This window comes from Amblyraja radiata, chromosome 5 (assembly GCF_010909765.2).
Source record: "Amblyraja radiata isolate CabotCenter1 chromosome 5, sAmbRad1.1.pri, whole genome shotgun sequence".
Taxonomy (NCBI): Eukaryota; Metazoa; Chordata; class Chondrichthyes; order Rajiformes; family Rajidae; genus Amblyraja; species Amblyraja radiata.
Window position 1 is genome coordinate 90,561,964 of NC_045960.1, and position 23,814 is coordinate 90,585,777.

The window sequence follows — 23,814 nt, forward strand, 5'->3', positions numbered from 1 at the left end:
GAATTTTTACCTGTGGAATGACTATGTGAGGGAGCTCTTCACTCAGGAAATCTTAAAGTTTGGTTCTATTGTGTTCATTTCTACCATTGAGAAGAGATGCAGACATTTTCTACAACAGATCATGATTGGGTGTGGAAGTTTATGAATTTAATTGTAATCACATTAGTATAAATGCATTGCTTAGTATAGAAATTGCTGCTCCTAATATGCAAGAACACTACCGTGTGGAATATCTTCACTGAGTAGAGGCAATATTTGCTATGCTAAAATGCACGGACGAAAGGGGTTCAATGCCAGTTCTCAATGAGCCTAAACTGATATCAATAAAGTTGACGAGATACTGCTCATGAATATTACCCAAAGAACATCATCAGTGAGAGCAAGCAAATGTATGAGGGAACACAAATGTGTGTTGCAGATTCACATGTGTTAGCCAAGAGAAACGCGTATCTGTTAATCCTCACCCCCTTGATTGCCTTGTTTGTACAATGTTTACTGTATAGAGCAGTAAATCTAAAAAATACATTTATAGTGAAGTTCCTGTCATATTTTTGGATTTAGCTGGTATTAGAATAATTTAAACCAAACAGATAAACTGAGTTTCTTACTAACAGTGAAGTGGTGTTGGATATTAACAAAATAATAAATAATAATTAATATTAATGCAGAAATAATATCAGACAGAAATAATATTAACCACCATCAAGAACAATTTACCAAAGCATGATACAGCTTTAAAAAATCAAAAGATCTAGTTTAACTGTAGTTACTGCTTCCTCCAAATTTCACAGGAAACACTGTGGAAGCTATAAAAATGTGCACTTACCTCTTTAATGTCAAATTGTAAAATTTCTTCCATGTATGTTGGAAGCAGTGTTAATAATGTATAAAAAGTCCAATTGTAGCAAAAATGAGGAACAATTATAGCCCAGAGTGGCAAAGATTTCCATATGGATAGCCATGGTACATTTTCCTTAGAAGAACACTATGGAAATAGAAAAGGAAAAATGTCAAAGGAGAAAATAACCTATATAATTATCTGAATGCACATGTGAGCGTGGCAAAATAATCTGGAACTAGTGTTTAAGAAAGAGCAGCAGATGCTGGTTTAAATCGAAGGTAGACACAAAATGTTGGAGTAACTCAACAGGCGAGGCAGCATCTCTGGAGTGAAGGAATGGGCAACGTCTTCAGTCTGAATGAAGATGGGTCTCGACCCGACACATCGCCTTCTCAAATACTTGTTGGACCTGCTTGCTGCTTCTTGTGATTCATGCACTGAAATACCTAGATCCCTCTGAACTTCTTTCATTATCAAGCTCCCTCCATTTAGATAATAATCCATCTTTTGATTTCTCTTACCAGAGTGCATAACTTCACACCTCCATATTAACCTCCATTCACTGGGGTTTCTCCCATTCATTCAATCTATCTATCTATAGCCCACTGCAGAATCATAATGTATTCGTCACAACATGCCTTTCCACTTATTTTTGCATAATTTTTTGGGAAACTTGGAAACCTTACATTTTGTTCCCTCCTCCAGATCATAAATGTAAATATAAACTGAGAGCCAAGAAACAATTCCTGGGATACTCCATGATTTATATCCCTTCAATCTGAAAAGCATTCATTTGTTCCAACTCTTTGTTTCCTCTGTGACATCCAGTTTTCAGTCTAATGCTAACACATTTCTTGCAATATCGTGGGCCTTTAATTTATGCATCAGCTTCTTCTGTGGCACATTGTTAAATGATTTTTGGAAACTCTAAAACACTGCGTCGAGTTTCCTCTTTATCATTTTTCTCTGAGACATCCTCAAAGCATTTGAGCAAATTTGTCAAACATAATTTACTTTTCATAAAATCACATTGATTAGGTTTGACATGAAATCAATTTTCCTAAATTTCCTTTTCGATTATTGACTTTGTCAAGACATTATTTTAACATTACAAAAACAAGCTGAATTCCTCAAGTCAAGTGACAATGACTGTCCTTTGATATTAAGCAGCACAAAAGAAAAAAAAGTGACATTTAGAGGTCAGCGCCAAGGCCTCGCCATAGGAACTCCTTAGGATAATATCTTTGCTTTATCTTCAGCTGTTTCTGTAAATGAGCCTTTCTCCATTGGAGCATTGTATACTGGGCCATTTGTTAGTGATTGCAAATAATGCAACTATTTGTAGTCTCTAAAGTAACACAGTCCATGCAACAGAGATGGACAATATCTAAGCCTTAGTTGACTTGGCAAGAAACTCTCATGCCACACACGCCAGGCAATGACCATCTTCAACAAAACGCTACCTTAACTTCTAGCATGGATATTGAATGGCTTACCATTGCTGACTTTTTGATGACTTTTTTTTTGATGGGCCTCTGAAGTTAAAGTACTCAACATGTGTCAATTGTTCTGATGTGACAGCATAGCCTACCTGGCCACGAAGTGAATAAATTATGTAATCTTGCTCGGCATTAGATATAGTTTTGTGGGTTTTTGGCGAGTCACTCGCCAGCCAGAACCATAACAAACACCAGATGACTCCCAGTGCACCTGAAAAAAACAAGAAACTATTTCATCTTTAAAATGTAGGTAATCTATATATCAAAAACACAAGAAGATATACACAAAATGCTGGAACTACTGAGCAGGACAGGCAGCATCTCTGGACAGAAGGAATGGGTGACGTTTCGGGTCAAGACCCTTCTTCAGACAGAGTCAGGGGAGGGGGAGACTAGAGAAATGGTAGGGTAAGGTGTGAAAACGACAGATCAAAGCAGGCAATGTTCAAGGAAATGTAGAATGGTACATTGTTAGCTGAGGGGAAGGTGACAACGACGCATACAATCAATAAAATATCAGTGAAATTAATCAGGAAGACAGTGAAACTAGTTGAACTAAGATGGGGGAGGGATGGAGAGCTGGAAATCAAGGGTTACTTGAAGTTAAAGAAATCATACCGCTGGATTGTAAGCTGCCCAAGTGAAATATGAGGTGCTGTTCCTCCAATTTGCATTGGGCCTCACTCTGACAGTGGAGGAGGCCCAGGACAGAAAGGTGAGTATGGTAATGGGAGGGGGAGTTAAAGTGTTTGGCAACCAGGAGATTGCATAGGCCTCGGTGGACAGAGCGGAACAATCACTGAGCCTGCGTGTGGCACAATGCATAATACAAGAATCTTGTGCCTATGTACACCAATTTAAAGATTCCACCACCAAAAATACATTTATATAATACATATTAGCAGCTTCAGAAATTGTAAAACTTGACCAGTGAAATAATTCTGACGTGATAGGCTGTTTCCCTGCTAATGTTACTTGAAACATAAACAAATAAAAAATAGAAACATGCAGGGAATACTCATTTCAGACTGTATTTAAAACTATATTGTACAATATATTCACCATTCCAACTCTGAATTGGTGTAATATGCAATAGTTTGTAAAGATCCAAAAGGGTATTTACCAATTTTGTAGACAAATGTAAGAAGTAACCTTCCGACTAATCCACAATGTTAAGTTCCAGTTACAAAGTTATCCTCAACAAATTTGTTCTACTGCAGGTTTGACAAGCAGAAACGTAACCCTGGTACCCCCTCCCCCTCCTCCACAACCAACACAGTCAGACCCCAGTCTGTAAAGACTAGACCCTTCTACACCCACTCCTCCCCAATTACCACTTCGCACCTACTTAAAGCAAGACTCCAGTCTGAAGACTGGACCCTTTCCCACCCACACCTTTCCAATCACTACAATTAGTGTTTAAAAAATGTTGAGATTCTCTCTCCTGAAGGCCACGCCCCTTCCGGAGGGACTATAAAACCCGGAAGTGTTGAGTGCCTCAGTCAGTCTCTCTAAGATGGGGGAAGCGAGAGGGTCATGTCTCTCAGTCCGAGCTTAGAATAATACTGAATACATGTGTACTAAACCGTGAGTGCCCTTAATGTGGTTTGAAAATGCTTGCTAAAAATGTTTTTTGGTTTGAAAATGCTTGCTAAAAATGTTTTTTGGTTTGAAAATGCTCGTTAAAAGTGTTTTTTGGTTTGAAAATGTATGCTAAAAGTGTGTTTTGGTTTAAGAATGCTAAATTTGCCTTGCCTAATTGAAAAGTTGGTTTGAGAATGCTAAAGTTGCCTTGCCCAATTAAAGTTGCCTTGCCCAATTAAAGTTGCCCAGCCAAATGCCACAGGTTTGTTTTGAAAATGCGCCTTTTAACTGTGCCTTATAGAAAAGTATGCAACAGTTTTTGGAAGGAAAAGCAGTGAATAAACATTTTATTAGATCAGGACTGTGTTTAATGCAAAATTGCCGCTCATTCCATGACTTCCGCTTAGTGGAGAGATGGCGCTGAGTGCGTCGTTTCAGCTTAGTGGAGAGATGGCGCTGAGTGCGGAAGGCCCAGAGTGAAGACTCCACCCTGAACCATTTGAATAATTCAAGAGAGTTTACTGCCATGTATATGGTGAGTGTGTTTGTTGAAAGTTAGTTAAAGCACATTTTTGCTGTAGCAGCAGCTGTAGAGGAGTGTTTGAGTAAAAATGGCTTTAAACGTTTGAATCATTTGGTTTAAACACAACTGTGTTCTTATTTTCAAACTTCTTACATAGAGTATATGGTTAGTAACAGGATTCAATATGCTTACCATGTTCTGAAGTTACTTGGCATTTTAGCATTGGTGCTGTGTGTGTGTGTGTGTGTGTGTCTGTGTCTGTGTCTGTGTCCGTCTCCCAACCCTCTCGTGTGATGCTGGGTCTCACTTAGTCTAGTATTATATAAAACTCTCTTCGTTTGCTTGTTTGTTTGTTTGTTCGGTTGTCAGTCACATTTACTTCAAAACCTGACGCGGTCACAGAGAAATCTTTACATATTCCGGTAGAGATTTACCTCATTAATTCAAAAATCTCCTCATCTAAAAATTTGGTTAATTATTTCCCCGAGTTTTTTTACTAAAATTGTTTTAAAAATATAACTGCTGCATGACGTCACAATGTCTTTGCTCCTCGCGACCAGCTGTGCAGACTTTTCAATGCGCAGCCAGTTACGTGGATTGAAGCTCTGCTGGGCTTCTTGAAGTTCAACAACATAGCGGCGGCAGTCGTTATTGCAGAAAGAACGAGCAAGTTCTGCAGATCCCGAGGTCACCGGAGGTCACCGGCTTGATTTTGAATCCTCTCCGTCTCCCCCGCCCGATTGTCTGTCACGCTGGTGAGTGCGCTGCCGGCCCTCCGCTGTTTTTCAGTCCTCGGAGCGCTGCGGGCCTCGCTCTGGTCAACGACGCCCGTGGCCTACCTCGGGCCCCGGCTCCTGATGGGGAGGCGTGTACTCTACGACTTCGGTAGCTGCTGCCTCTACCCCCTCCTCGATGCAAAGAGAGAGGGGGGGCTCCCACAGCCCTGCAGCCGGCCGTACCGCCCCAAGCCCCCCCCCCCCCCCCCCCACGCCATAACTCGCAATCCGACGGCCAACCCGAGAGATGCCAACCAGCACCCGAGTGCAGATCCCGATATGACAGAAAGTATAAACACAAAACAAGTAACCCAAAGGCAGTTCCCCGTTTGGGAAATGCCTAATTCTTCTTTTGATCCGGCCAATGCAGTGAGTGCAAATAATCCCTGTACCGTAAACGTCTATACCCCATGGAAGCCGTATGAGATGATGGCAATTTTAAGTCAAATGCCCGATCATAGAAAATCACCTGTTTCCTTTGTGGATCACTTAAGAACTACAATGCGTGTATATCACGCAGACATATCACGCAGACTCCAGAGATTTATGGCCAATGATCCAGCAACTAATTACACCAACTGAACACTCTAGATTTTTAACAGCTTTGGGACATCCAACCCATGAAGCACTGGCAAATATAATTGTGGATAATGGTGCAAGGGAAGAGGCAGTTTTAACAAGTACTCTTCAGAAGCCGATTGATTTAGCCAGAATCTTAGATATAAGACCAAAAAAGGTGAGGGAGCAGATGAATTCTTAGAATGATTTTCAGATGTATATATGGACTGCCTTCCCACTAGTGTGGCTGAATCCATTAAAACCAATAAGATGGACTGGACAGAAAATAGTGCCAGTCAGATGGCTCGGGCAGTAAGATATCACTGGAGAGATATAAAGAAGCAGGAGAGTCAGCCTGCAGTAAAACCTAAGACTGAATATGTAATTAGAAAAGAAGTGCCAAAATCCGACTCTGAACCATGGATCCCCAGAGTAGCAGCAAATTATGGATTGGGAGAAATTAGGGTTCCAGAATATTTAGCTCGATATCACAGAAAAATACCTGACCTAGAGACAATCCCACAGAGACCACCGAACATCAGGAGTAGGCCAGTGTTATATGTATGGAGGAATAGGTCACTGGAGTAGGGAGTGCCCAACTAGAGAAGGAAACGAAAGTGGGGGTCACGGAAGAAATTTCCAAGACAGAGGGAATGGGGAAATTGTAGAGGCAGCTGCCTTTGAGTCACCGTGTTCAGCACAACAGGCTTTAATTCAGGCTTGCATTATTGGGGAAAATGTAAAGGTAAATATTTACACTGTTTCTCGGACGCATTTGGAGTGGTGCATGATTTTGAACAATTATGGATAAATTGGGGATTTCTTACTTCAGCAGGGACTCAAATTTCAAATAAACAATTGGTGACAGATTTATTGAAGGCCTTAATGCTACCCAGACAAATTTCTGTTATGAAATATAGCGCCCACACAAAAGGACAGACTCCAATAAATATCGGGAATTGTAATACTGATTTAGTGTCAAAGAAAGTGTCATGGGAATGTAAGATGGTAGTACCAAAATGATGAGGTAAACTAAAAGTTTAAATAACAAGTCCCCCTCGGAGAGACTGATGCCAACCATCCAAGAAATAGTTAAACTGCAGGAGGAGGCTACTAAAGAACGATGGAGACAGCTTGGATGTGTACTGGATTGTATGACTGGACTATGGACCACTGTAGCAGGGCAAACTTGCATGACAGATTCTTTGGCAGTATGGGTTATAGAATGTATGCACTATGCAACCCATTGTGGTGCAAGGGCAGTAGGAGACACTCTTTTGGCTACTTGGTGGCATCCAAGGTTACAAACTTTAGCTCAGAAGTAAGCAGTAATTGCCTGGTCTACAGAAATACCATCCATGGAAAGGAATAGGATGCGAAGATCGAAAAACACCATTGCCTATGGGTCCGTTCGAGACACTACAGATGGACTATATCGAATTAGAAAGGTACAAGGGTTATAAATATGTACTTGTCATAGTCAATGTATTCAGCCGGTGGATTGAAGCTTACCCAACCCTTGATAATAAAGTGGCTACTGTTGTCAAGGTGTTAATGAGAGAAATTGTCCCTAGATTCAGCATCCCTTTTCGACTTAGTTCAGATAATGATCCACACTTTATTGAACAAATCAATAAAGAATTTTGTGAACAACTGGGGATCCAGCAGCAATTGCACTGTGCTTATCGACCACAGGCTGCTGGACTTGTAGAAAGGGAAAATCAGACCCTTAAGACTAAATTAGCTAAATTAAAGGCAGAGACTGGACTTGGTTGGATTAAATTACTCCCAACAGCTTTATTTCAGATTTCAGAGTCACTCCTGTAGGGAAATCTATACTGAGCCCAGCTGAAATTGTTTATGATAAACCTTTAAGAACACCTTGGACTCAAAATGCAATGAAGATAATTAACTTCCATCATATGACTGCGGAGATGATCGACTACATTCTAGCTTTGACCAGAGCATTGAGGGGCTCGCACTGTAGAGTAAGAGCAGCCTATAGCGGGATGCCTTCGTTAGCAGCTTCAACTAAAGTGAAACCTGGAGACTATGTCCTTGTAAAGAATTGGGTGAGAAAAGGATTAGAAGTTCGCTGGAAAGGACCTTACCAGGTTCTCCTAACGACCCCAACAGAAGTGAAAGTAGACGGAAGGAATGCATGGGTACATCTCCTCCACTGTAAGAGTATCAGTGGAAATAGGGACTGCTAACTTACTTTATTCCGGGTTCTCTTAGAAATTTCATACTCTACTATGGATCAAGCACAGATGAATTATCAAATTGGATAGAGGGGATTTGCGCCCACGAAAACCCGGGAGGTGAAGACTCATCGGACAGAAATCATGAAGCTACGCCCACGAAAACTCGGGAAGCTTGATGAAATTCTGGGAAAATATATCAGCATCGTTTTGTTAAGATATCTGTTAGAATGAAGCGGCCACTGTTGTACTTTGGTTATCATTAATGATGGGTTATCATATGATAAAAGAACTAGACTAAGGGGGTTAGCTCTAGGAGCATAATTACATAATCAATAATGTGTTATTATTAATGTTTAATGTATTATGTGTCATTCCTAACTGTCACAGCATGTCATGTTGTCACTTGCGGGCAGAGCACTAAGGCAAATTCCTTGTATGTGAATACTTGGCCAATAAATGTATTCATTCATTCACTCAAGTTATCCCAAACAAATGTACAGTACAAAGCAACATTTCAACTTTATAAAGAGGAAAAAACAGACATTACAGACACATTAGGTGTATTATTATTTCATTGCAGGTATATTTATCTGTAGCCTAAAACCTGGCAAACTTGCTAAATTTGCAGTTCATGTGGTATTTTGTGGATGGATATTATAACCGAATGATTTGCTTCGCCATTTCAGAGGGAGATTTAAAATAATAATGTTGAGTAGTTCTGACTGGCTGGGCAAGTTTCTCTTATGGAAGATGATGAGATAACTGGGATTTCATTATACAGGTGCACAACCTTTTATCCGAAAGCCTTGGGACCAGACACTTTTCGTAATTCAGAATTTGTCGGTCTTCGGAATGGAAATTTTTTAGCGTAGATTTTAAAGGCTGGCTCAGTGGTAGAGTGCTCGGCTCATATCCGCAAGGTCGCGAGTTTGTGCCTTGATCCCGGCAGTAAACTCGGTCGCGAGTTTGAGTCTTCAATGTAGTTTTTTCTTGCAGAATAAATGTTTGTATGAAATGCAGTGTAGGAGAGGTGTACTGACTGTGTGGGCAGAACTTTGGAAGTGATTGCCCACCAGTCTAAAAAGCCGCTGTGTCTCCCTGTCCCTGGGATAGCAGGGGGCGATCAAATAGCACAATACCCCCTCCCCCTCCAACTCCAGAGGAATCCGCTCCCCGATGGGCCGCTACGGCGACAAGTGGCAGTTTGCCCACAGCCCGAGCTGCGCCCCCTCATCCGCCACCCCAAGAACAAGACGTACCTTGCACACCATCAGCTTCTGCCCCTACATGTTCCTCTGGAGTTGGAGCGGGGCTGGGCTGGAGTTGCTGTTGGCGGTGGGTCTCTGGGATCTCCGTGCTTGCAGTGGGCCTGGGGGTCGGTGTCCCGTTGGTCCTGACGTCTCCGGCCACCCCCCTGGACTGGAGCTGAGACTGGGAACTGTACTGCCCTTGCCCCCTCCCTCTGCAACTGCAAACAACCCCACTCTCCTGCAAGGGCGGGCGGTACAGTTCCCGGAGGATGGCAGGTGGCTGGAGACGTCAGGACCAACAGGAACCCGCTCCCCGATGGGCCTCTACGACGCCCCGAGCTGTGCCCCGTCATCCGCAACCCAGGTTCCTCTGTAGTTGGAGCGGGGCTGGGCTGGGCTGCGGGTCTCTGGGATCTCCGTGCTTGCAGTGGGCCTGGGGGTCGGTGTCCCGATGAGGGGGCGCAGCTCGGGGTACGGCTTCTGGTGGTCCTGACGTCTCCGGCCATTTTGCAGTTTTCCTCTGGAGTTGGAACGGGGCTGGGCTGCTGCTGGCTGTGGGTCTCTGGGATCTCCGTGCTTGCAGTGGGCCTGGGGGTCGGTGTCCCGTTGGTCCTGACGTCTCCGGTGACAGTGCAAAGCCCCCGCGCCGGTGCAATGGGCGGGGAGCTGGAGAGGGGAGGGAAGGGGTCACACACATGGCCGGGAAGCAGAGGGGTGTAGGTGGGGTGAAACTGAAGGGAGCGACAATCTGCTGCTGCCTGCCCTGCTGAGTTAAAAAGTTCCCACGCAAGACTCACAATACACTGTGTATCGTGAGTCTACCGTGGGAACTTTTTAACTCAGCGGGCAGGCAGCAGCATATTGTTAATTATTAACCCTCCCGCGCAATATAGCCTCACCTTCTCTTTTATGAATGGGGATTTAGTTCCCCTTTCTTCGAGGACCGACCGGAGGTTCCGCTGTCACCTCTGCGGGCCGCCCTCGGTGGACGTTTTCAAGGACCTTTCTTCAAGGACCGAAAAAATGGCCGCTATTCGGAGGTTTTCGTTATTTGGAACTTCGGATAAAAGTTTGTGCACCTGTATCACCTTTATTCATTCTAGCTTTTTAAGCCAAATTAAAATTCCCAATCTTCCATTGTAGAAATCTTAACAGATGCTTCCCAAATCATTAGTCTAATATCTATCACCCTACAATATCTTATGTTGTACCAAAAAGTTAATTTTAAATAATACCATCAGGCATTGAACAATTTCATTTAACAAATTATTTAAAAACAAAGTAACACAATCGCTAAAAACAAAAGCATGCGTTCAAGTGGGCTCTATTTTATTACTTCTTCACAAAGTAGCTTTATGCCTTTGGAAGAAATTGAGACTGGAAGGAGGGTGGTGTGTGGGAGGGGGGTGGTGTGTGGGAGGGGTGGGGTGTGTGGGAGGGGTGGGGGGGGGAGGTGTGTGGGGGGGAGGGGAGCTGCGTGTGTAGGGGAGCTGCGTGTGTGGGGAGGTGCGTGTGTGGGGGGAGTGGGGGAGGTGGGGCATGCGTGTAGTGGAGGGGGGGACGTGTGGAGGAAGGAGGGGGTGCGCGGGGAGGGTTGTGTGTGTGTGGTTGGGGGGTGTGTGTGTGTGTGTGTGTGTGTGTGTGTGTGTGTGTGTGTGTGTGTGTGTGTGTGTGTGTGTGTGGTTGTTATGTGTGTGGGGGTTGTGTGAGTGAGTGTGTGTGGGGGTTGTGCGAGTGTGGGGGGGGTTTGCGTGTGTGTGTGTGTGTGTGTGTGTGTGTGTGTGTGTGTGTGTGTGTGTGTGTGGGGGGGGTCGTGTGTGTGTGTGTGTGTGGGGGGGTTGTGTGTGTGGGGGAGTTGCGGTGGTGTGTGTGTGTGTGTGTGTGTGTGTGTGTGTGTGTGTGTGTGTGTGTGTGTGTCTCAGCGGCTACTGCCCCCAGTGCCTGTCGCACTCACGGCCCTCGCCAGAGAACACAGCCGGCCCCCACCCGTGGAACACAGCCCACACTCCGCTCCTGAAGGAGCCGGTGATTGACTCGTCGGGTGCCGGAAGGGGCTTTACCTTCATGGTGACTGACAGGCGAGAAGATCAATCTGCTGATCTCACGATTTTTTAAACCTTCATAACATTTGCAATATTCCACCGATCGGAACATGATTTGGTGCGCTTGGAGCAGAGGAGAACGGTGAGTAAGGTGACGAAAAATCCAAGCGATATAGGGTACCGTTTTTGCTCAAATTTAAAAACAACGCAAACCGGAAGAGGACAAGATGAGTTTTAGTAATAGTATAGATAGAAGATAGATGGATCAATAATAAAAACTAATAAAGAATATAAAGCCAAAGTAAGTCTCAAACAGAAGTCCTGAATTTGGATGCTTTTAGGGTAGAAGCAAGAGAATCTAAATGTCAAAGGGCAAGGTAAAAAAGGATTCCAGCTCTCACTTGCTTCGCAGTGAGTCCTGTTCAACAATACACAATGAGCTGCAATTAATGAATTGTATATGGCACAGTGGCACATTTACTGACTGTTATGCATAATTATCCTTCCCCTTGGATGTAATTTAGACAGATTAACAATATAAAACATTTCCAGGCAATGGCAGATCCATAACAACTTAAATATCTTAGAAACACCTTGGGTTAAATGATTTAGGACAAAGGGAGAAAACAAATTAACTTTCAATAATCAAATTATAATCCAATGCTTTATAACTACACTATGATGCCTTACCAAATATGTAGAAAACATATGACCAATCCAAGTAATAGGAAATTATTCCAGATAATGGAAGGGAAACAACCGTTCCAAGTTGGGCACCTAGAAATGTACATAAGATTTAGAATATGATAGTATGTGGCATATTTAGGGTATTAAATAAAAAAATTATGTTTATACTGACACTTAACTTCTTTGGCTCAAATAAACAACTTATCACGCGTGTACAATGTGAATATTTATCAATATCAGGTGTTTCATTTCATATAATACAAGATAGACTGCAATCATATGCAGAATTAATTAAATAAATGAATATATATATATCACTGACTGAAGAAAAAATGCATCAGATCAAATATTATCATCAAAAGGCTAAAGCTAGAAACATAATAACATTTTCATTTGGAAGTATGCAAAGCATAATAGGAGGGATTCTAACTGTCCAGTCAATACTGCATGCCTTAATAGTTAAATGGAGATAAAGTTAAATGAAAAATAGGCAAAGCTCTAGAAGCCCTTTTAAAATGCAAGCAATTCCAAAAATGTTAAAATTATGTTTTGATTTTTGGTTAAAATTGCCATCATGATCGGGAATATCGTTCTGCTTTCACAAAAATCGCAATAAACGTGACATCCTGGTAGTTAGCGTGTAATTAATACTTCCATGATGTTAATCATGTTAATTCTGCTCATCTTTGGTAAGTTTAGCCCCTACATAAATGTCATCACAAAGAATGGTACATGCTTTAAACACAGTTCACTCACCTGCATATGATAAACTTACAAGTGTGCTCCTTTCTAAAGGTGGCGCCCATTCAGCCCACATTGCATGCATGGCAGGGAAGGTTACACCCTATTAAAAAAAAAAAGAAAAAAAAGTCAATTCTCATAAATGTGGAACGATAAATATTCACAGAGGGAAAACATAGACTGCTTTACATTATTTGATCACAAATTCTATTCACTACCCCACTAATTTTCCCTAATGCCTATGATATTTAAATGAAAAATACTAGACACTCAGCAAGTCAAGCAGCACCTGTGGAGAAAATAAATGAGTGGTTGCTTCAGGTCCAAGGCCCTTCATTAGAACTGACCCAAAACAAACAGTTTCTTATTCCAGACATGCTGTCTGACCTACTCAGTGTGTCCAGTATTTTCTATTTTTATTTTAGATTTTCACATCTGCAGTTTTTTTTCTAATCTAATCAATATTGCAAAATTCTTAAACATTGATGAAGTTAGTACATACCTCTCCGAGTCCTTCAATAATCCTCAATACAATTATGCAGTTATAACCCAGTTCAGCTGCTGGTGGTGTCAACAGTGTTAAAACTGAAGTACAGAGTATGCCAAAGCCAAGCAACAGCTTCCCTCCAAATTTACCAGCTAGATATCCGCCAGGAATCTGAGTAACGATGTAACCGTAGAAGAAAGCACTAAGGATCCAACCCTGTACATTCGAATCCCAGTTATATACCTTGCCCTGTTAGAGACAATAAGAAGTTTGTCATAAAATATGATTTTGGCAACATTTTTCATGGTAAAAGATAAAATGTCAACCTTGATATGGGTGTAATAAATAAAGTAATAAATAAAGAAATAAATAAAACAGTTCATTACCTGGTTAACATAAAATCCATTAAAATACATCTCCAGGTGCATTTAAGAACAATTTGATTTAATCTCAGGGTAAAAGCTACTGTCACTCCCTACTATATTTTTAACCATGGTAATTTTTTTGTATGAAATAAACAAAATTGCCACATGATCTATCAAGTAATGAACAGTTAAAGAGCAAGGTTTTAAAGCACATCCTTAAAAAGGAGAGCAAGAGTTTAGGAAGACTGAGCTTAAGGCCTCAGCAATTTAATGAATAGTCAGCAATGAAGGAGCAATTAATTTCATTTTTTTTAAACTAAGCCACAATAAGAGAGTTTTCCGAAAAATGCAAGGAATCATGGGATTTGTTAAAGGACATTCACGATAAAGAAAAAGTAAACGAAGCGTTGGCTGTATAAACTGAGTATAAATTCTTATCTTTATCCATAATTTGTGTAAAAATATTTCATCTGAGGATCGGGGCTGCCAGATAGCGGGACAGGGACGGGACACCCGGGAGGGGACGGGGACGGCCCAGCAACAACTCAACAGCACCCACAGCGTTGGAGACCCGGGCCCGGGTCCGACCCGGACAAAACGCAGGCCTGCACACTCGCAGCAGCAGCTGCCGATAATGTTTATCACGAGTGACCTATGACCTGGGCATGCACAGTCGGAATACCAAATTCGCTTATTGAAGAAGCACCTCGAGTTGCAGGCTTGAGTTATGGAGAGAGGCTGAATATCACCATTTGGAACATAGGAGGCTGAAGGTTGACCTTATTGAGGTGCGCAAGATCATAAGGGGGTGGATGAAGTGAATGCCATTTTTCCCTCAGAGAAGAGGATTCTGAAATGAAAGAGCATAGGCTTAAGATGGGTCCTCAGAGGCAACTTTTTAACTTAAAGGGTAGTCCGTATCTTAAACGTGCTGCCAGGGGAAGCTAAGAGGGATATGGGCTAATTGCGGCCAAATACAGTGCCTTCCATAATGTTTGGGACAAAGACCCATCATTGAATTATTTGCCTCTGTACTCCACAATTTGAGATATGTAATAGAAATGTAATCTTTAGGTAGGTGGCACGACCGACGTCGCAGCGGCCTCTGCAGTCCTATTTTTATTTTATTGTCCTGTTGAGGGTACAGTTTGTTGTGGGTTTTTGACTGTGTATGTGTGGGGGGCGGGGGGTGGATGGGGGAAAACTTTTAAATCTCTTCCCTGTACGGGGACCCGACATTTTCCCTGTCGGGTCTCCGTTGCCGTTGGGGCCTAGCACCATGGAGCAGCCTCCAACCGGAGCGATCTGGGGGCTCAAGTCACGGAGCCTGTGGAGCTGCGGACCTACCACCGTGGAGCTGGCCAGCTTCCGGAGTGTGGAGAGTTCGGAGTGTGGAGAGCTGTGATGGCGCGCGGCTGCGACCTGACTCTGGTGGATGTGACACCGGGAGCTTGCGGGTCCCCGGTGGGAGACCGCTTTGCGGGGCACGGGTAACGGCGACTTCTCCCGCCCGAATTGCGGGGTTGAAGGTGACCTGGAGCGGGGCCTTACATCGCCCGGCGGGGGCTCCAGTGTTGGGACCTGGAGCAGGGCCTTGCATCGCCCGGCGCGGCTTTAAATGGCCGCGGACTTGCTAGCGCCCGCCGGGTGCTTTGATTGACATCGGGAGAAGAATAGAGAGCAGGGGAGAGACAAGACTTTGCCTTCCATCACAGTGAGGAGGAGATTCACTGTGATGGATGTTTGTGTAAATTGTGTTGGTGTGTGTCTTGGTTCTTTTCTTGTATGACTGCAGAAACCAAATTTCGTTTGAACTTCATGTGAGGTTCAAATGACAAATAAACGGTATTGTATTGTATTGACCATTTTTAGCTTTGAAAAATCCTTTGTTGATTTAGCGGTATGTATGGGATCATTTTCTTGTTGTGGAATGAACAGCCGGCCAATTAGTTTTGAGGCATTTGTTTGAACTTGAACAGATAGGATGTGTCTATGCACATCAGAATTCATAACGTTACTACAATCAGCAGTTGTATCATCAATGAAGATAAGTGAGACAGTATCTTCAGCAGCCATATATACCCAGGCCATAACACCCCCATCACCGTGTTTCACAGATGAGGTGGTATGTTTTGGATCAGGGGCAGTTTCTTCACTCCTCCATACTTTGCTCTTGCCATCACTCTGATATAAGTTAATCTTCATCTCATCTGTCCACAAGACCTTTTTCCAAAACTGTGGTTGCTCTTTGAAGTACTTCTTGGCAAACTGTAACCTGGCCAACCTATTTTTGCAGCTAACCAATCATTTGCTTCTTGCAGTCTTCTGCAGAGTGACAAATCCACACCTGACTTCTGAAGAGTGTTTCTGATCTGTCGGACAGGTGTTTGGGGATTTTTCTTTATTCTAGAGAGAATTCTTCTGTCATCAGCTGTGGAGGTAATCCTTGGCCTGCCAGTCCCTTTGCGATTAGTAAGTTCATCAGTGCGATCTTTCTTCTCAATGATGTTCCAAACAGTTGATTTTGGTAAGCCTAAGGTTTGGCTAATGTCTCTAACAGCTTTATTCTTGTTTATCAGTCATTGGCACAACTTTGGTCCTCATGTTGATAAACAGCAATATAAGCGATACAAATCTCAAATTGATGGGTCTTTGTCCCAAACATTATGGAGGGCACTGTAGGACTAGACCAGATTTGTAACCTTGGTCAACATGGTCAATTTGGCTGAGTGGTTGTTTCCATGGTGTATAACTGTATGACTCAGGATATTGAGCTGGGAGAGGTAACAGAAATCCAGAATATTTCTACAAATTGCTGGAGTTTCTGGTTGGGACCCTTCTTCAGACTTGATAACCTATCCATATTCTCCACAGATGCTGCTTGATGCACTGCGTTACTCCAGCACTTTGTGTTCTGTGCAAGAACCCAGCATCTGCAGTTCCTTGTGTCTAGAATAGTTTATTTACCATTGTCAGCTGCATCCAGGATGTTGATGGTGAGCTTTTTCTAATCTCAAATTTATGAATTTTTTTCAGCACGAGATTTGGCAAAAAATCTGTAGTTCTATTACTTGATGCGTTATTTGAACCTAGCAAATAGAAAGGTAAATATAATGTAAGCATTATTGCAAGGGAATACACCTAACATATGGTGTAGGGATTTGCTCTCTGATTTTAAAGTGGAATATATTTCTTTTTGATGCAGCATTGGAAGTTCACTATGAAGAGGTTGACATTTGGGGTATAGCTGAGCAGGAAATAGCAGGCTGAAGGGGTTTTGACAGAACTATTTGACAACCTCAAATTGCCAGAAAATACTGAAATATTACCCAAACATTTCTCCACCTAAACCTTCTTAAAGCCCAGCAAGGTGAATGATAGAACTTTGCGTACAAACAATGAAGAACATTTTCAACTTTTTCATTTGGTTCTGCAGATTTGTTGAAGAGGCAGGAGGTCAAGTCTTCTGATTGGTATTTCAATTTCCTAACAAAGAGACACCAGATTCCCAGTGTTTTTCCAGGTGCTCTTCTTGCATTTTGAATAGGTATGGCTCAGGGATTCCCACATGTATATTATTGTTAAAACATTTTTGAGCATTCCATTACTGTAATGCGACTCTAAATAACAATTTCTTGTATTTGACATCCAAGTGATCTGGACTGCCACTTTCACTGACTGAATGTAATTATAGTTATGACATTGTAAGTACAGTAATGACCTGAGAGAGAAAGTGATCTTTTGGCGTATACTGTAGCAATGTTACAAAATTTTGAGATTTTAAAAATCAAGTCTGTAATTTATCCCATCAGATAAAGCATAAAAATAAGTTTAATTTGACACCTAATTCACTTTCATATCTCAAGTATTTAAAAAGTTATGGCCATTTTCATACTCGGAAATTAGCATCTTGTTCCCTATTGATTTTCTATGGACATAACAAAAAAGCTGTGATCGTGAACAGTCAAAAGCCCATAACTTTCTTAAAAATTAAGAGAACTGAATGAAATTTTCAGTTATCATAGATTGAAGCATTCTGAAACAAATATAAAATAATCTTACTTGGATGACCTGAAATTAAAGCATATAATTAGTTAGTTACCTAATTGTAGCTAATTTCAGACTTCAATTACTAGATCTAAACATCTATCTATTTCTTAATAAATGATTAACATTTTTAAATAGCCTAAATGTCCAAATAATATTCACAAATAATTCACAATAAAACATGATTTTTAAATCTCATTTACATTAATTTATAGGCCAAATGGAAGGAATTCAGTGTTCAATTGCTGTAAATAAATGCCCATTTAAATCAGCTTTCCAGTGGGTCCCTGTGGAACGCGCTGGTTTAGAACGTTCACATTGCGGTAGATTTGTGCCCCAAATGCCGAGAAAAATACTGCAGGATATAATGGGCCCAAAATGAGCTACTCGCAATATTAAACTTTGTATAAAGGGATCTTTAGAAGCCCTTTTTAATGTAAAAATATACAGCCTACCTTCAGCTGTCTGCTTTATGAGACCCTGCGGTTGCTGGCGGTCGCGGGTTTAGAGATTGATTTTTAAACTACTATAACTATTATACGAGGCCTTTAAAACTAATAATAGCTTTTGCAACGGGGTCTTCCAGCGATTTTTCGTTAATAATTAACTAGGCTGAACATCTTCGATTTGAACAGCCTAGAGAAAATCGCGTTTTAAACCCGCCCCCTCTAAACGGCGCCAAAATCGCGCACACCCACAGCGACAGATTTTCAACGACGCTTCAGGTAGGCTTTGCAACATACCTATATATTGTGGAGAAATAGTGATACCGCTCCATTATTTTGAATAGGCCATGCACCTGAAGTGTACAAGAAGAGCTGGGTTGACTGCTTATGCTAGATTGGAGGCTATGGGCTTTGGAAACCTTCTTCAGATGTTCAATAACTGTGCACTGGAGGCAACAGTGAGTTTTATTCCTGACTGGCCTAAGTGGGACCCGTTGGGTCCCAGCATCACAAGTATGGGCTGGTCCTCCAACGCAATATTCCACCTCTCCACCTTTTTCCAATATTGGTGGCCAGTGGGGGGGGGGGGGGGTCTGGAGCACGAGTATCGGTGTTGTGGGATGAAGGGACTGGTTTCCAGAGGGCTAGTATGGACTTTGTGGGCAGAATGGATTCTTGGGCTGGCGGCTCAGTCACTCAAGCTTGTTGTGCTGGCAGCTCACTCACTCATGGCTGGTGGGCTGGCTGTTGACTCACGGCTATTTCTTGAAATTCCATTTCAAGCAGGGTGCAAGGCCACCAAACTCAAATGCAGTTTCATACCATTTCAAGCAGGGTGCAAGGTCACTAAAGACAGCGAGTCGTGACCGCTCCCTCCTCCATCTTGCAGAGACTGAGCAACGCCCACACTTTTCGGTTTTATAGTCCCTCCCCTCCCTCCCACCAGAAGGGGCGTGGCCTTCATGGCATGATTGACAGGAGAGAGAATCTAAACATTTTTAAACACTAATAACTCTTTTATTTTTCATCGATGGGAAAAATCCTCGGCACCTGATGAGCAGAGGGGGATTCTGAGTCAGATGACCAGAAATCACAGCCGTACGTGGTAGCGTTTTTTCTAAAAATCAATATAAAGCGCAAACAGGAAGTGGTCAAGATTAGACTTTTAATTATATAGAAGGCAAGGCAACTTTAATTAGGCAAGGCAACTTTAATTAGGCAAGGCAACTTTAATTGGGCAAGGCAACTTTAATTGGGCAAGGCAACTTTAATTGGGCAAGGCAACTTCAATTGGGCAAGGCAACTTCAATTAGGCAAGGCAACTTTAATTGGGCAAGGCAACTTTAATGGGGCAACACAGTTTTAGCATTTGCAAGCCATAGGCAACCAGCTTTAGCATTTCCAAACCAAAGGCAACACAGCTTTAGCATTTCCAAACCAAAGGCAACACAGCTTTAGCATTTCCAAACCAAAGGCAACACAGCTTTAGCATTTCCAAACCGAAGGCAACACAGCTTTAGCATTTCCAAATTATATTTTCAAACGATATTAAGGGCACTGACAGGTCAGTAAAACCACTCACACTTTAGTAGACATGTGTTCAGTGTTATTCACAGCTCAGACTGAGAGACGCGACCCTCTCGCTCCCCCATCTTGCAGAGACTGACTGAGGCACTCAACACTTCCAGATTTTACAGTCCCTCCGGACGGGGCGTGGCCTTCAGGAGAGAGAATCTCAACATTTTTTAAACACTAATAACTCTTTTATTTTTCATCGATGGGAAAAATCCTCTTGTCCTGCGCAGCGGAGGGGGACTCTGAGTAAGATGGGCAAAAATCACAGCCATAAGTGGTCGCGTTTTTTCTAAAATCAATATACAGAACAACAGGAAGTGGTCAAGATCAGACTTTTAGTAACATAGATGTTTGCCTTATAACCATACAACAATTACAGCATGGAAACAGGCCATCTCGGCCCTTCTAGTCCGTGCCGAACACGTATTCTCCCCTAGTCCCATCTACCTGCACTCAGACCATAACCCTCCATTCCTTTCCCGTCCATATAACTATCCAATTTATTTTTAAATGATAAAATCGAACCTGCCTCCACCACCTTCACTGGAAGCTCATTGCACACAGCTACCACTCTGAGTAAAGAAGTTCCCCCTCATGTTACCCCTAAACTTCTGTCCCTTAATTCTCAAGTCATGTCCTCTTGTTTGAATCTTCCCTACTCTCAGTGGGAAAAGCTTATCCACGTCAACTCTGTCTATCCCTCTCATCATTTTAAAGACCTCTATCAAGTCCCCCCTTAACCTTCTGCGCTCCAAAGAATAAAGACCTAACTTGTTCAACCTTTCTCTGTAACTTAGTTGCTGAAACCCAGGCAACATTCTAGTAAATCCCCTCTGTACTCTCTCTATTTTGTTGACATCCTTCCTATAATTAGGTGACCAAAATTGTACACCATACTCCAGAATTGGCTTCACCAATGCCTTGTACAATTTTAACATTACATCCCAACTTCTATACTCAATAGGTACACAAAATTGCTGGGGAAACTCAGCGGGTGCAGCAGCATCTATGGAGCGAAGGAAATAGGCGACGTTTCGGGCCGAAACCCTTCTTCAGACCATTCTATACTCAATGCTCTGATTTATAAAGGCCAGCACACCAAAAGCTTTCTTTACCACCCTATCTACATGAGATTCCACCTTCAGGGAACTGTGCACAGTTATTCCTAGATCCCTCTGTTCAACTGCATTCCTCAATTCACTACCATTTACCAACAATGTCCTATTTTGATTTGTCCTGCCAAGATGTAGCACCTCGCACTTATCAGCATTAAACTCCATCTGCCATCTTTCAGCCCACTCTTCCAACTGGCCTAAATCTCTCTGTAGACTTTGAAAATCTACTTCATTATCCACAACACCACCTATCTTAGTATCATCTGCATACCTTCACCGAGATATGGAGCTAATCACATCATGGACCTTTGTTGTTGGGGGTCAATGTTGTGCCATGGGATCAAGTTGATACAGCATCTTTGTCTAACATCTGTTTAATGTTTGCCCCACTTTTTCAAATACTTTTTCAGCGAATGATCAAAGGATGATTTGGAGCTCTGCTTCCAAATTTGTACGTCTTTATACTGAAAGTTGACATTGGAGTGATCTTGCATCATGAAGGTGATGGTGGTTGAACTACTTATAATTCATACAGTAGATTAGCTTCAGACTGACAGGAAGCAAGTTAGAAATGGGGAGCAATCCTGCAGAGAGAAAGACTGGAGGAATGGCACAGCCTTGCTCGACCATAGTGTGCACAGGGATTTGATCCACAATGGATCTGTCAGTGAAAATAATGGCCTGAAAGCAGAATAGAGATGAATTTCTGATAGCCACCAAATTTAAGAAGGAACTTTCTCAATCGTTGAAAGTCAATGGCTGGTGGTAAAGTTGTAAGATGCCTTATGATTGAAGCTGCGCCATGGATCTTTCTTCAGGTCACATCATAAAGATCTTGCAGCTGCACTTCCTGATGAACAGAATTCTCACTAAGAATACATGGTGAACGTGATTAACCATACATAATGCCCTCTTGGATTGACACTTATCACTGCAAAATCCAATCAGAAGAATTGAAACCACTAGCAGGATGGACTGCAGAAATGTAAGCATTAGTACAGCTACAAGCACACACACAATAACGTTAACTTACTTATGAAATGCTTTGTATAGAATGAATAATTTTCTACTCGCCAGTTGTCAGCAATTATGATGCCATGATTTGCTCATTTTTTGTAACTTTACCAAAAATATAAAGTATTTCAACTGGTGGTACGAATGGAGTCACAGCTATGTACCTTACCTTTTTTTCATAATTTTGATGGGTAACGTTGGAGTGTGGTGGACATGCCTCAACACTGCCATTCTTAGGTAAAGTTCCATTATCATCCACCATCTCAACCAATGCAACGCTAAGGTTCACACGTAGTGCATATACCATAAAAAATCCACAAAAGGCCAATATCGCCAGGCTGTATCGAGCAGAGCAGCAAGCTGACACTGGAGAAAACATTGGGATTAGTTGTTGGAAATATAAATACATTTACTTGCATACAATCCCACATTTAAGAACACAAGAAAATAGGAGGCAGCCACTCAGCCCGTCAACTCTGCAATACCATTCATGATGATCATGGCTGACCCAGGCCTCAATTTCTCTTCTACACCAGTTCCCCACAACTACATCCTCTTTAATTACCTACAATTCCAGAGATTCCCCATCCCGCTGCAAAACAAAATTCCTACACGGTTCAAATTTAAATGACCACTTCTGTATTTTGTAACTATGTCCCCTCTTTCAAGTTTCTCTCACGTGGAAACATCCCGACATCTACCCTGTCACACACCATTAGGATTCTATGTGTTTCAGTAAGATCACTCCTCATTCTTCTAAATCCCAGAGTACAGATCTAATTTCTTTAGCCATTGTGATAGACCATCCTGTCATCCCAGGATTAACCTAGTGAATCTCTTTTGGTCTCCCTCCAATGCTGGTATACCCTTTCTTAAATAAGGGGATCAAATCTGTGCATGTTACTCCAGAAAAAGCCTCACTGCCAGCCCTACAATTGTAATTTTCCTACATGTGTTTCTAAATTCCAAACCTATGCCATGTACCATCCTGTTTTCTTATTCCAATTAGTGCATAAGAACACCTAAAACTCTGTACCCTGCCCATCTGTAATCTTTCTCCATTTAGATAATTATCTACCTTTAGTTTCCTCCTACCAGAGTGCATGACATCACAATATCCCACATTAATCTCCGTTTACCAAGTCTTTATCTACTCTAGTCAGTCTATCAACCTATCATATCATGTGGCCTACCTATCTTTTTGTGTTACTGTAAATTTGGATACCTTGTACGCTGTCCCACCCTCCAGATCATTGATGTAGTTAATTATTGTGGGCCACAAACAGATCCTTGGAACACTCTGTAATAAAAAAAAAGAACTGCACATGCTGGCTTATACCAAAAATAGACACAAAATGCTGGGTCAGATGGCATCTGTGGAGAAAATAGATAGGTGATGTTTTGGGTCAGGACACTTCTTCAGAATGTTTGTGGGGTAGGGGGTAGGGGGAGGCTGGAAACAAGAAAAGACCAGGAAAAATCCGTGATGGCAACAGATGACCTCAGGCAGTGAGATCCCCTGGTAGGCCAATTGTTGGCTAGAAATTATATGATCCCAAGACAGATACATCAAGATACACCATAACTAGTCAGCAATTGGCCTATCACAGAACCACCCTGCCTGAGTTTGTTTATTGCCGGCCCTGTTTTGTCGTGGTCTTTTCTTTCTTCCAGTCCCCCCCCCTTTACAATCAGTCTGAAGAAGTTTTCAGAATCACTGATTTCCAACTTGCTTGATACAGTCAAGCCAAGTCGAGTTTATTGTCACATGTCCAAGTATAGTGAGGAATGGGTATAATGAAAACCTTGATTGCAGCAATAGCATAGCCTCGGATAAGTATATAACCTCTCCCAGGAAGGGTTCTCAGAGACTGTGCTGTTGAGTTAATTGACATATTTACAAACATTTTCAATCAATCCCTGGCGCAATGCATGTTCCCCACATGCCTCATTGGAAACATTGGAAATAGTGCCAGTTCCAAAGCAGACAATCATAACCTGCCTCAACGACTACAGGCCGGTTGCACTAACACCAATCATCATGAAGTGCCTGGAGAGAT

General features: G+C 42.2%; 1 protein-coding gene across 1 annotated transcript in view; it reads right to left on the reverse strand.

Moving 5' to 3' along the window:
- Positions 1–23,814, reverse strand: part of slc17a5 (solute carrier family 17 member 5) — a 40,223-nt gene that overhangs the window by 11,540 nt on the left and 4,869 nt on the right. Inside the window, exons 2-7 of the mRNA XM_033021720.1 lie at positions 21,924–22,120; positions 13,208–13,441; positions 12,721–12,808; positions 11,968–12,054; positions 2,433–2,551; positions 827–985 (exon numbers count right to left, since the gene is read on the reverse strand). Coding sequence (XP_032877611.1) covers positions 827–985; positions 2,433–2,551; positions 11,968–12,054; positions 12,721–12,808; positions 13,208–13,441; positions 21,924–22,120 — 884 coding nt within the window. The remainder of the gene's footprint in view (positions 1–826; positions 986–2,432; positions 2,552–11,967; positions 12,055–12,720; positions 12,809–13,207; positions 13,442–21,923; positions 22,121–23,814) is intronic.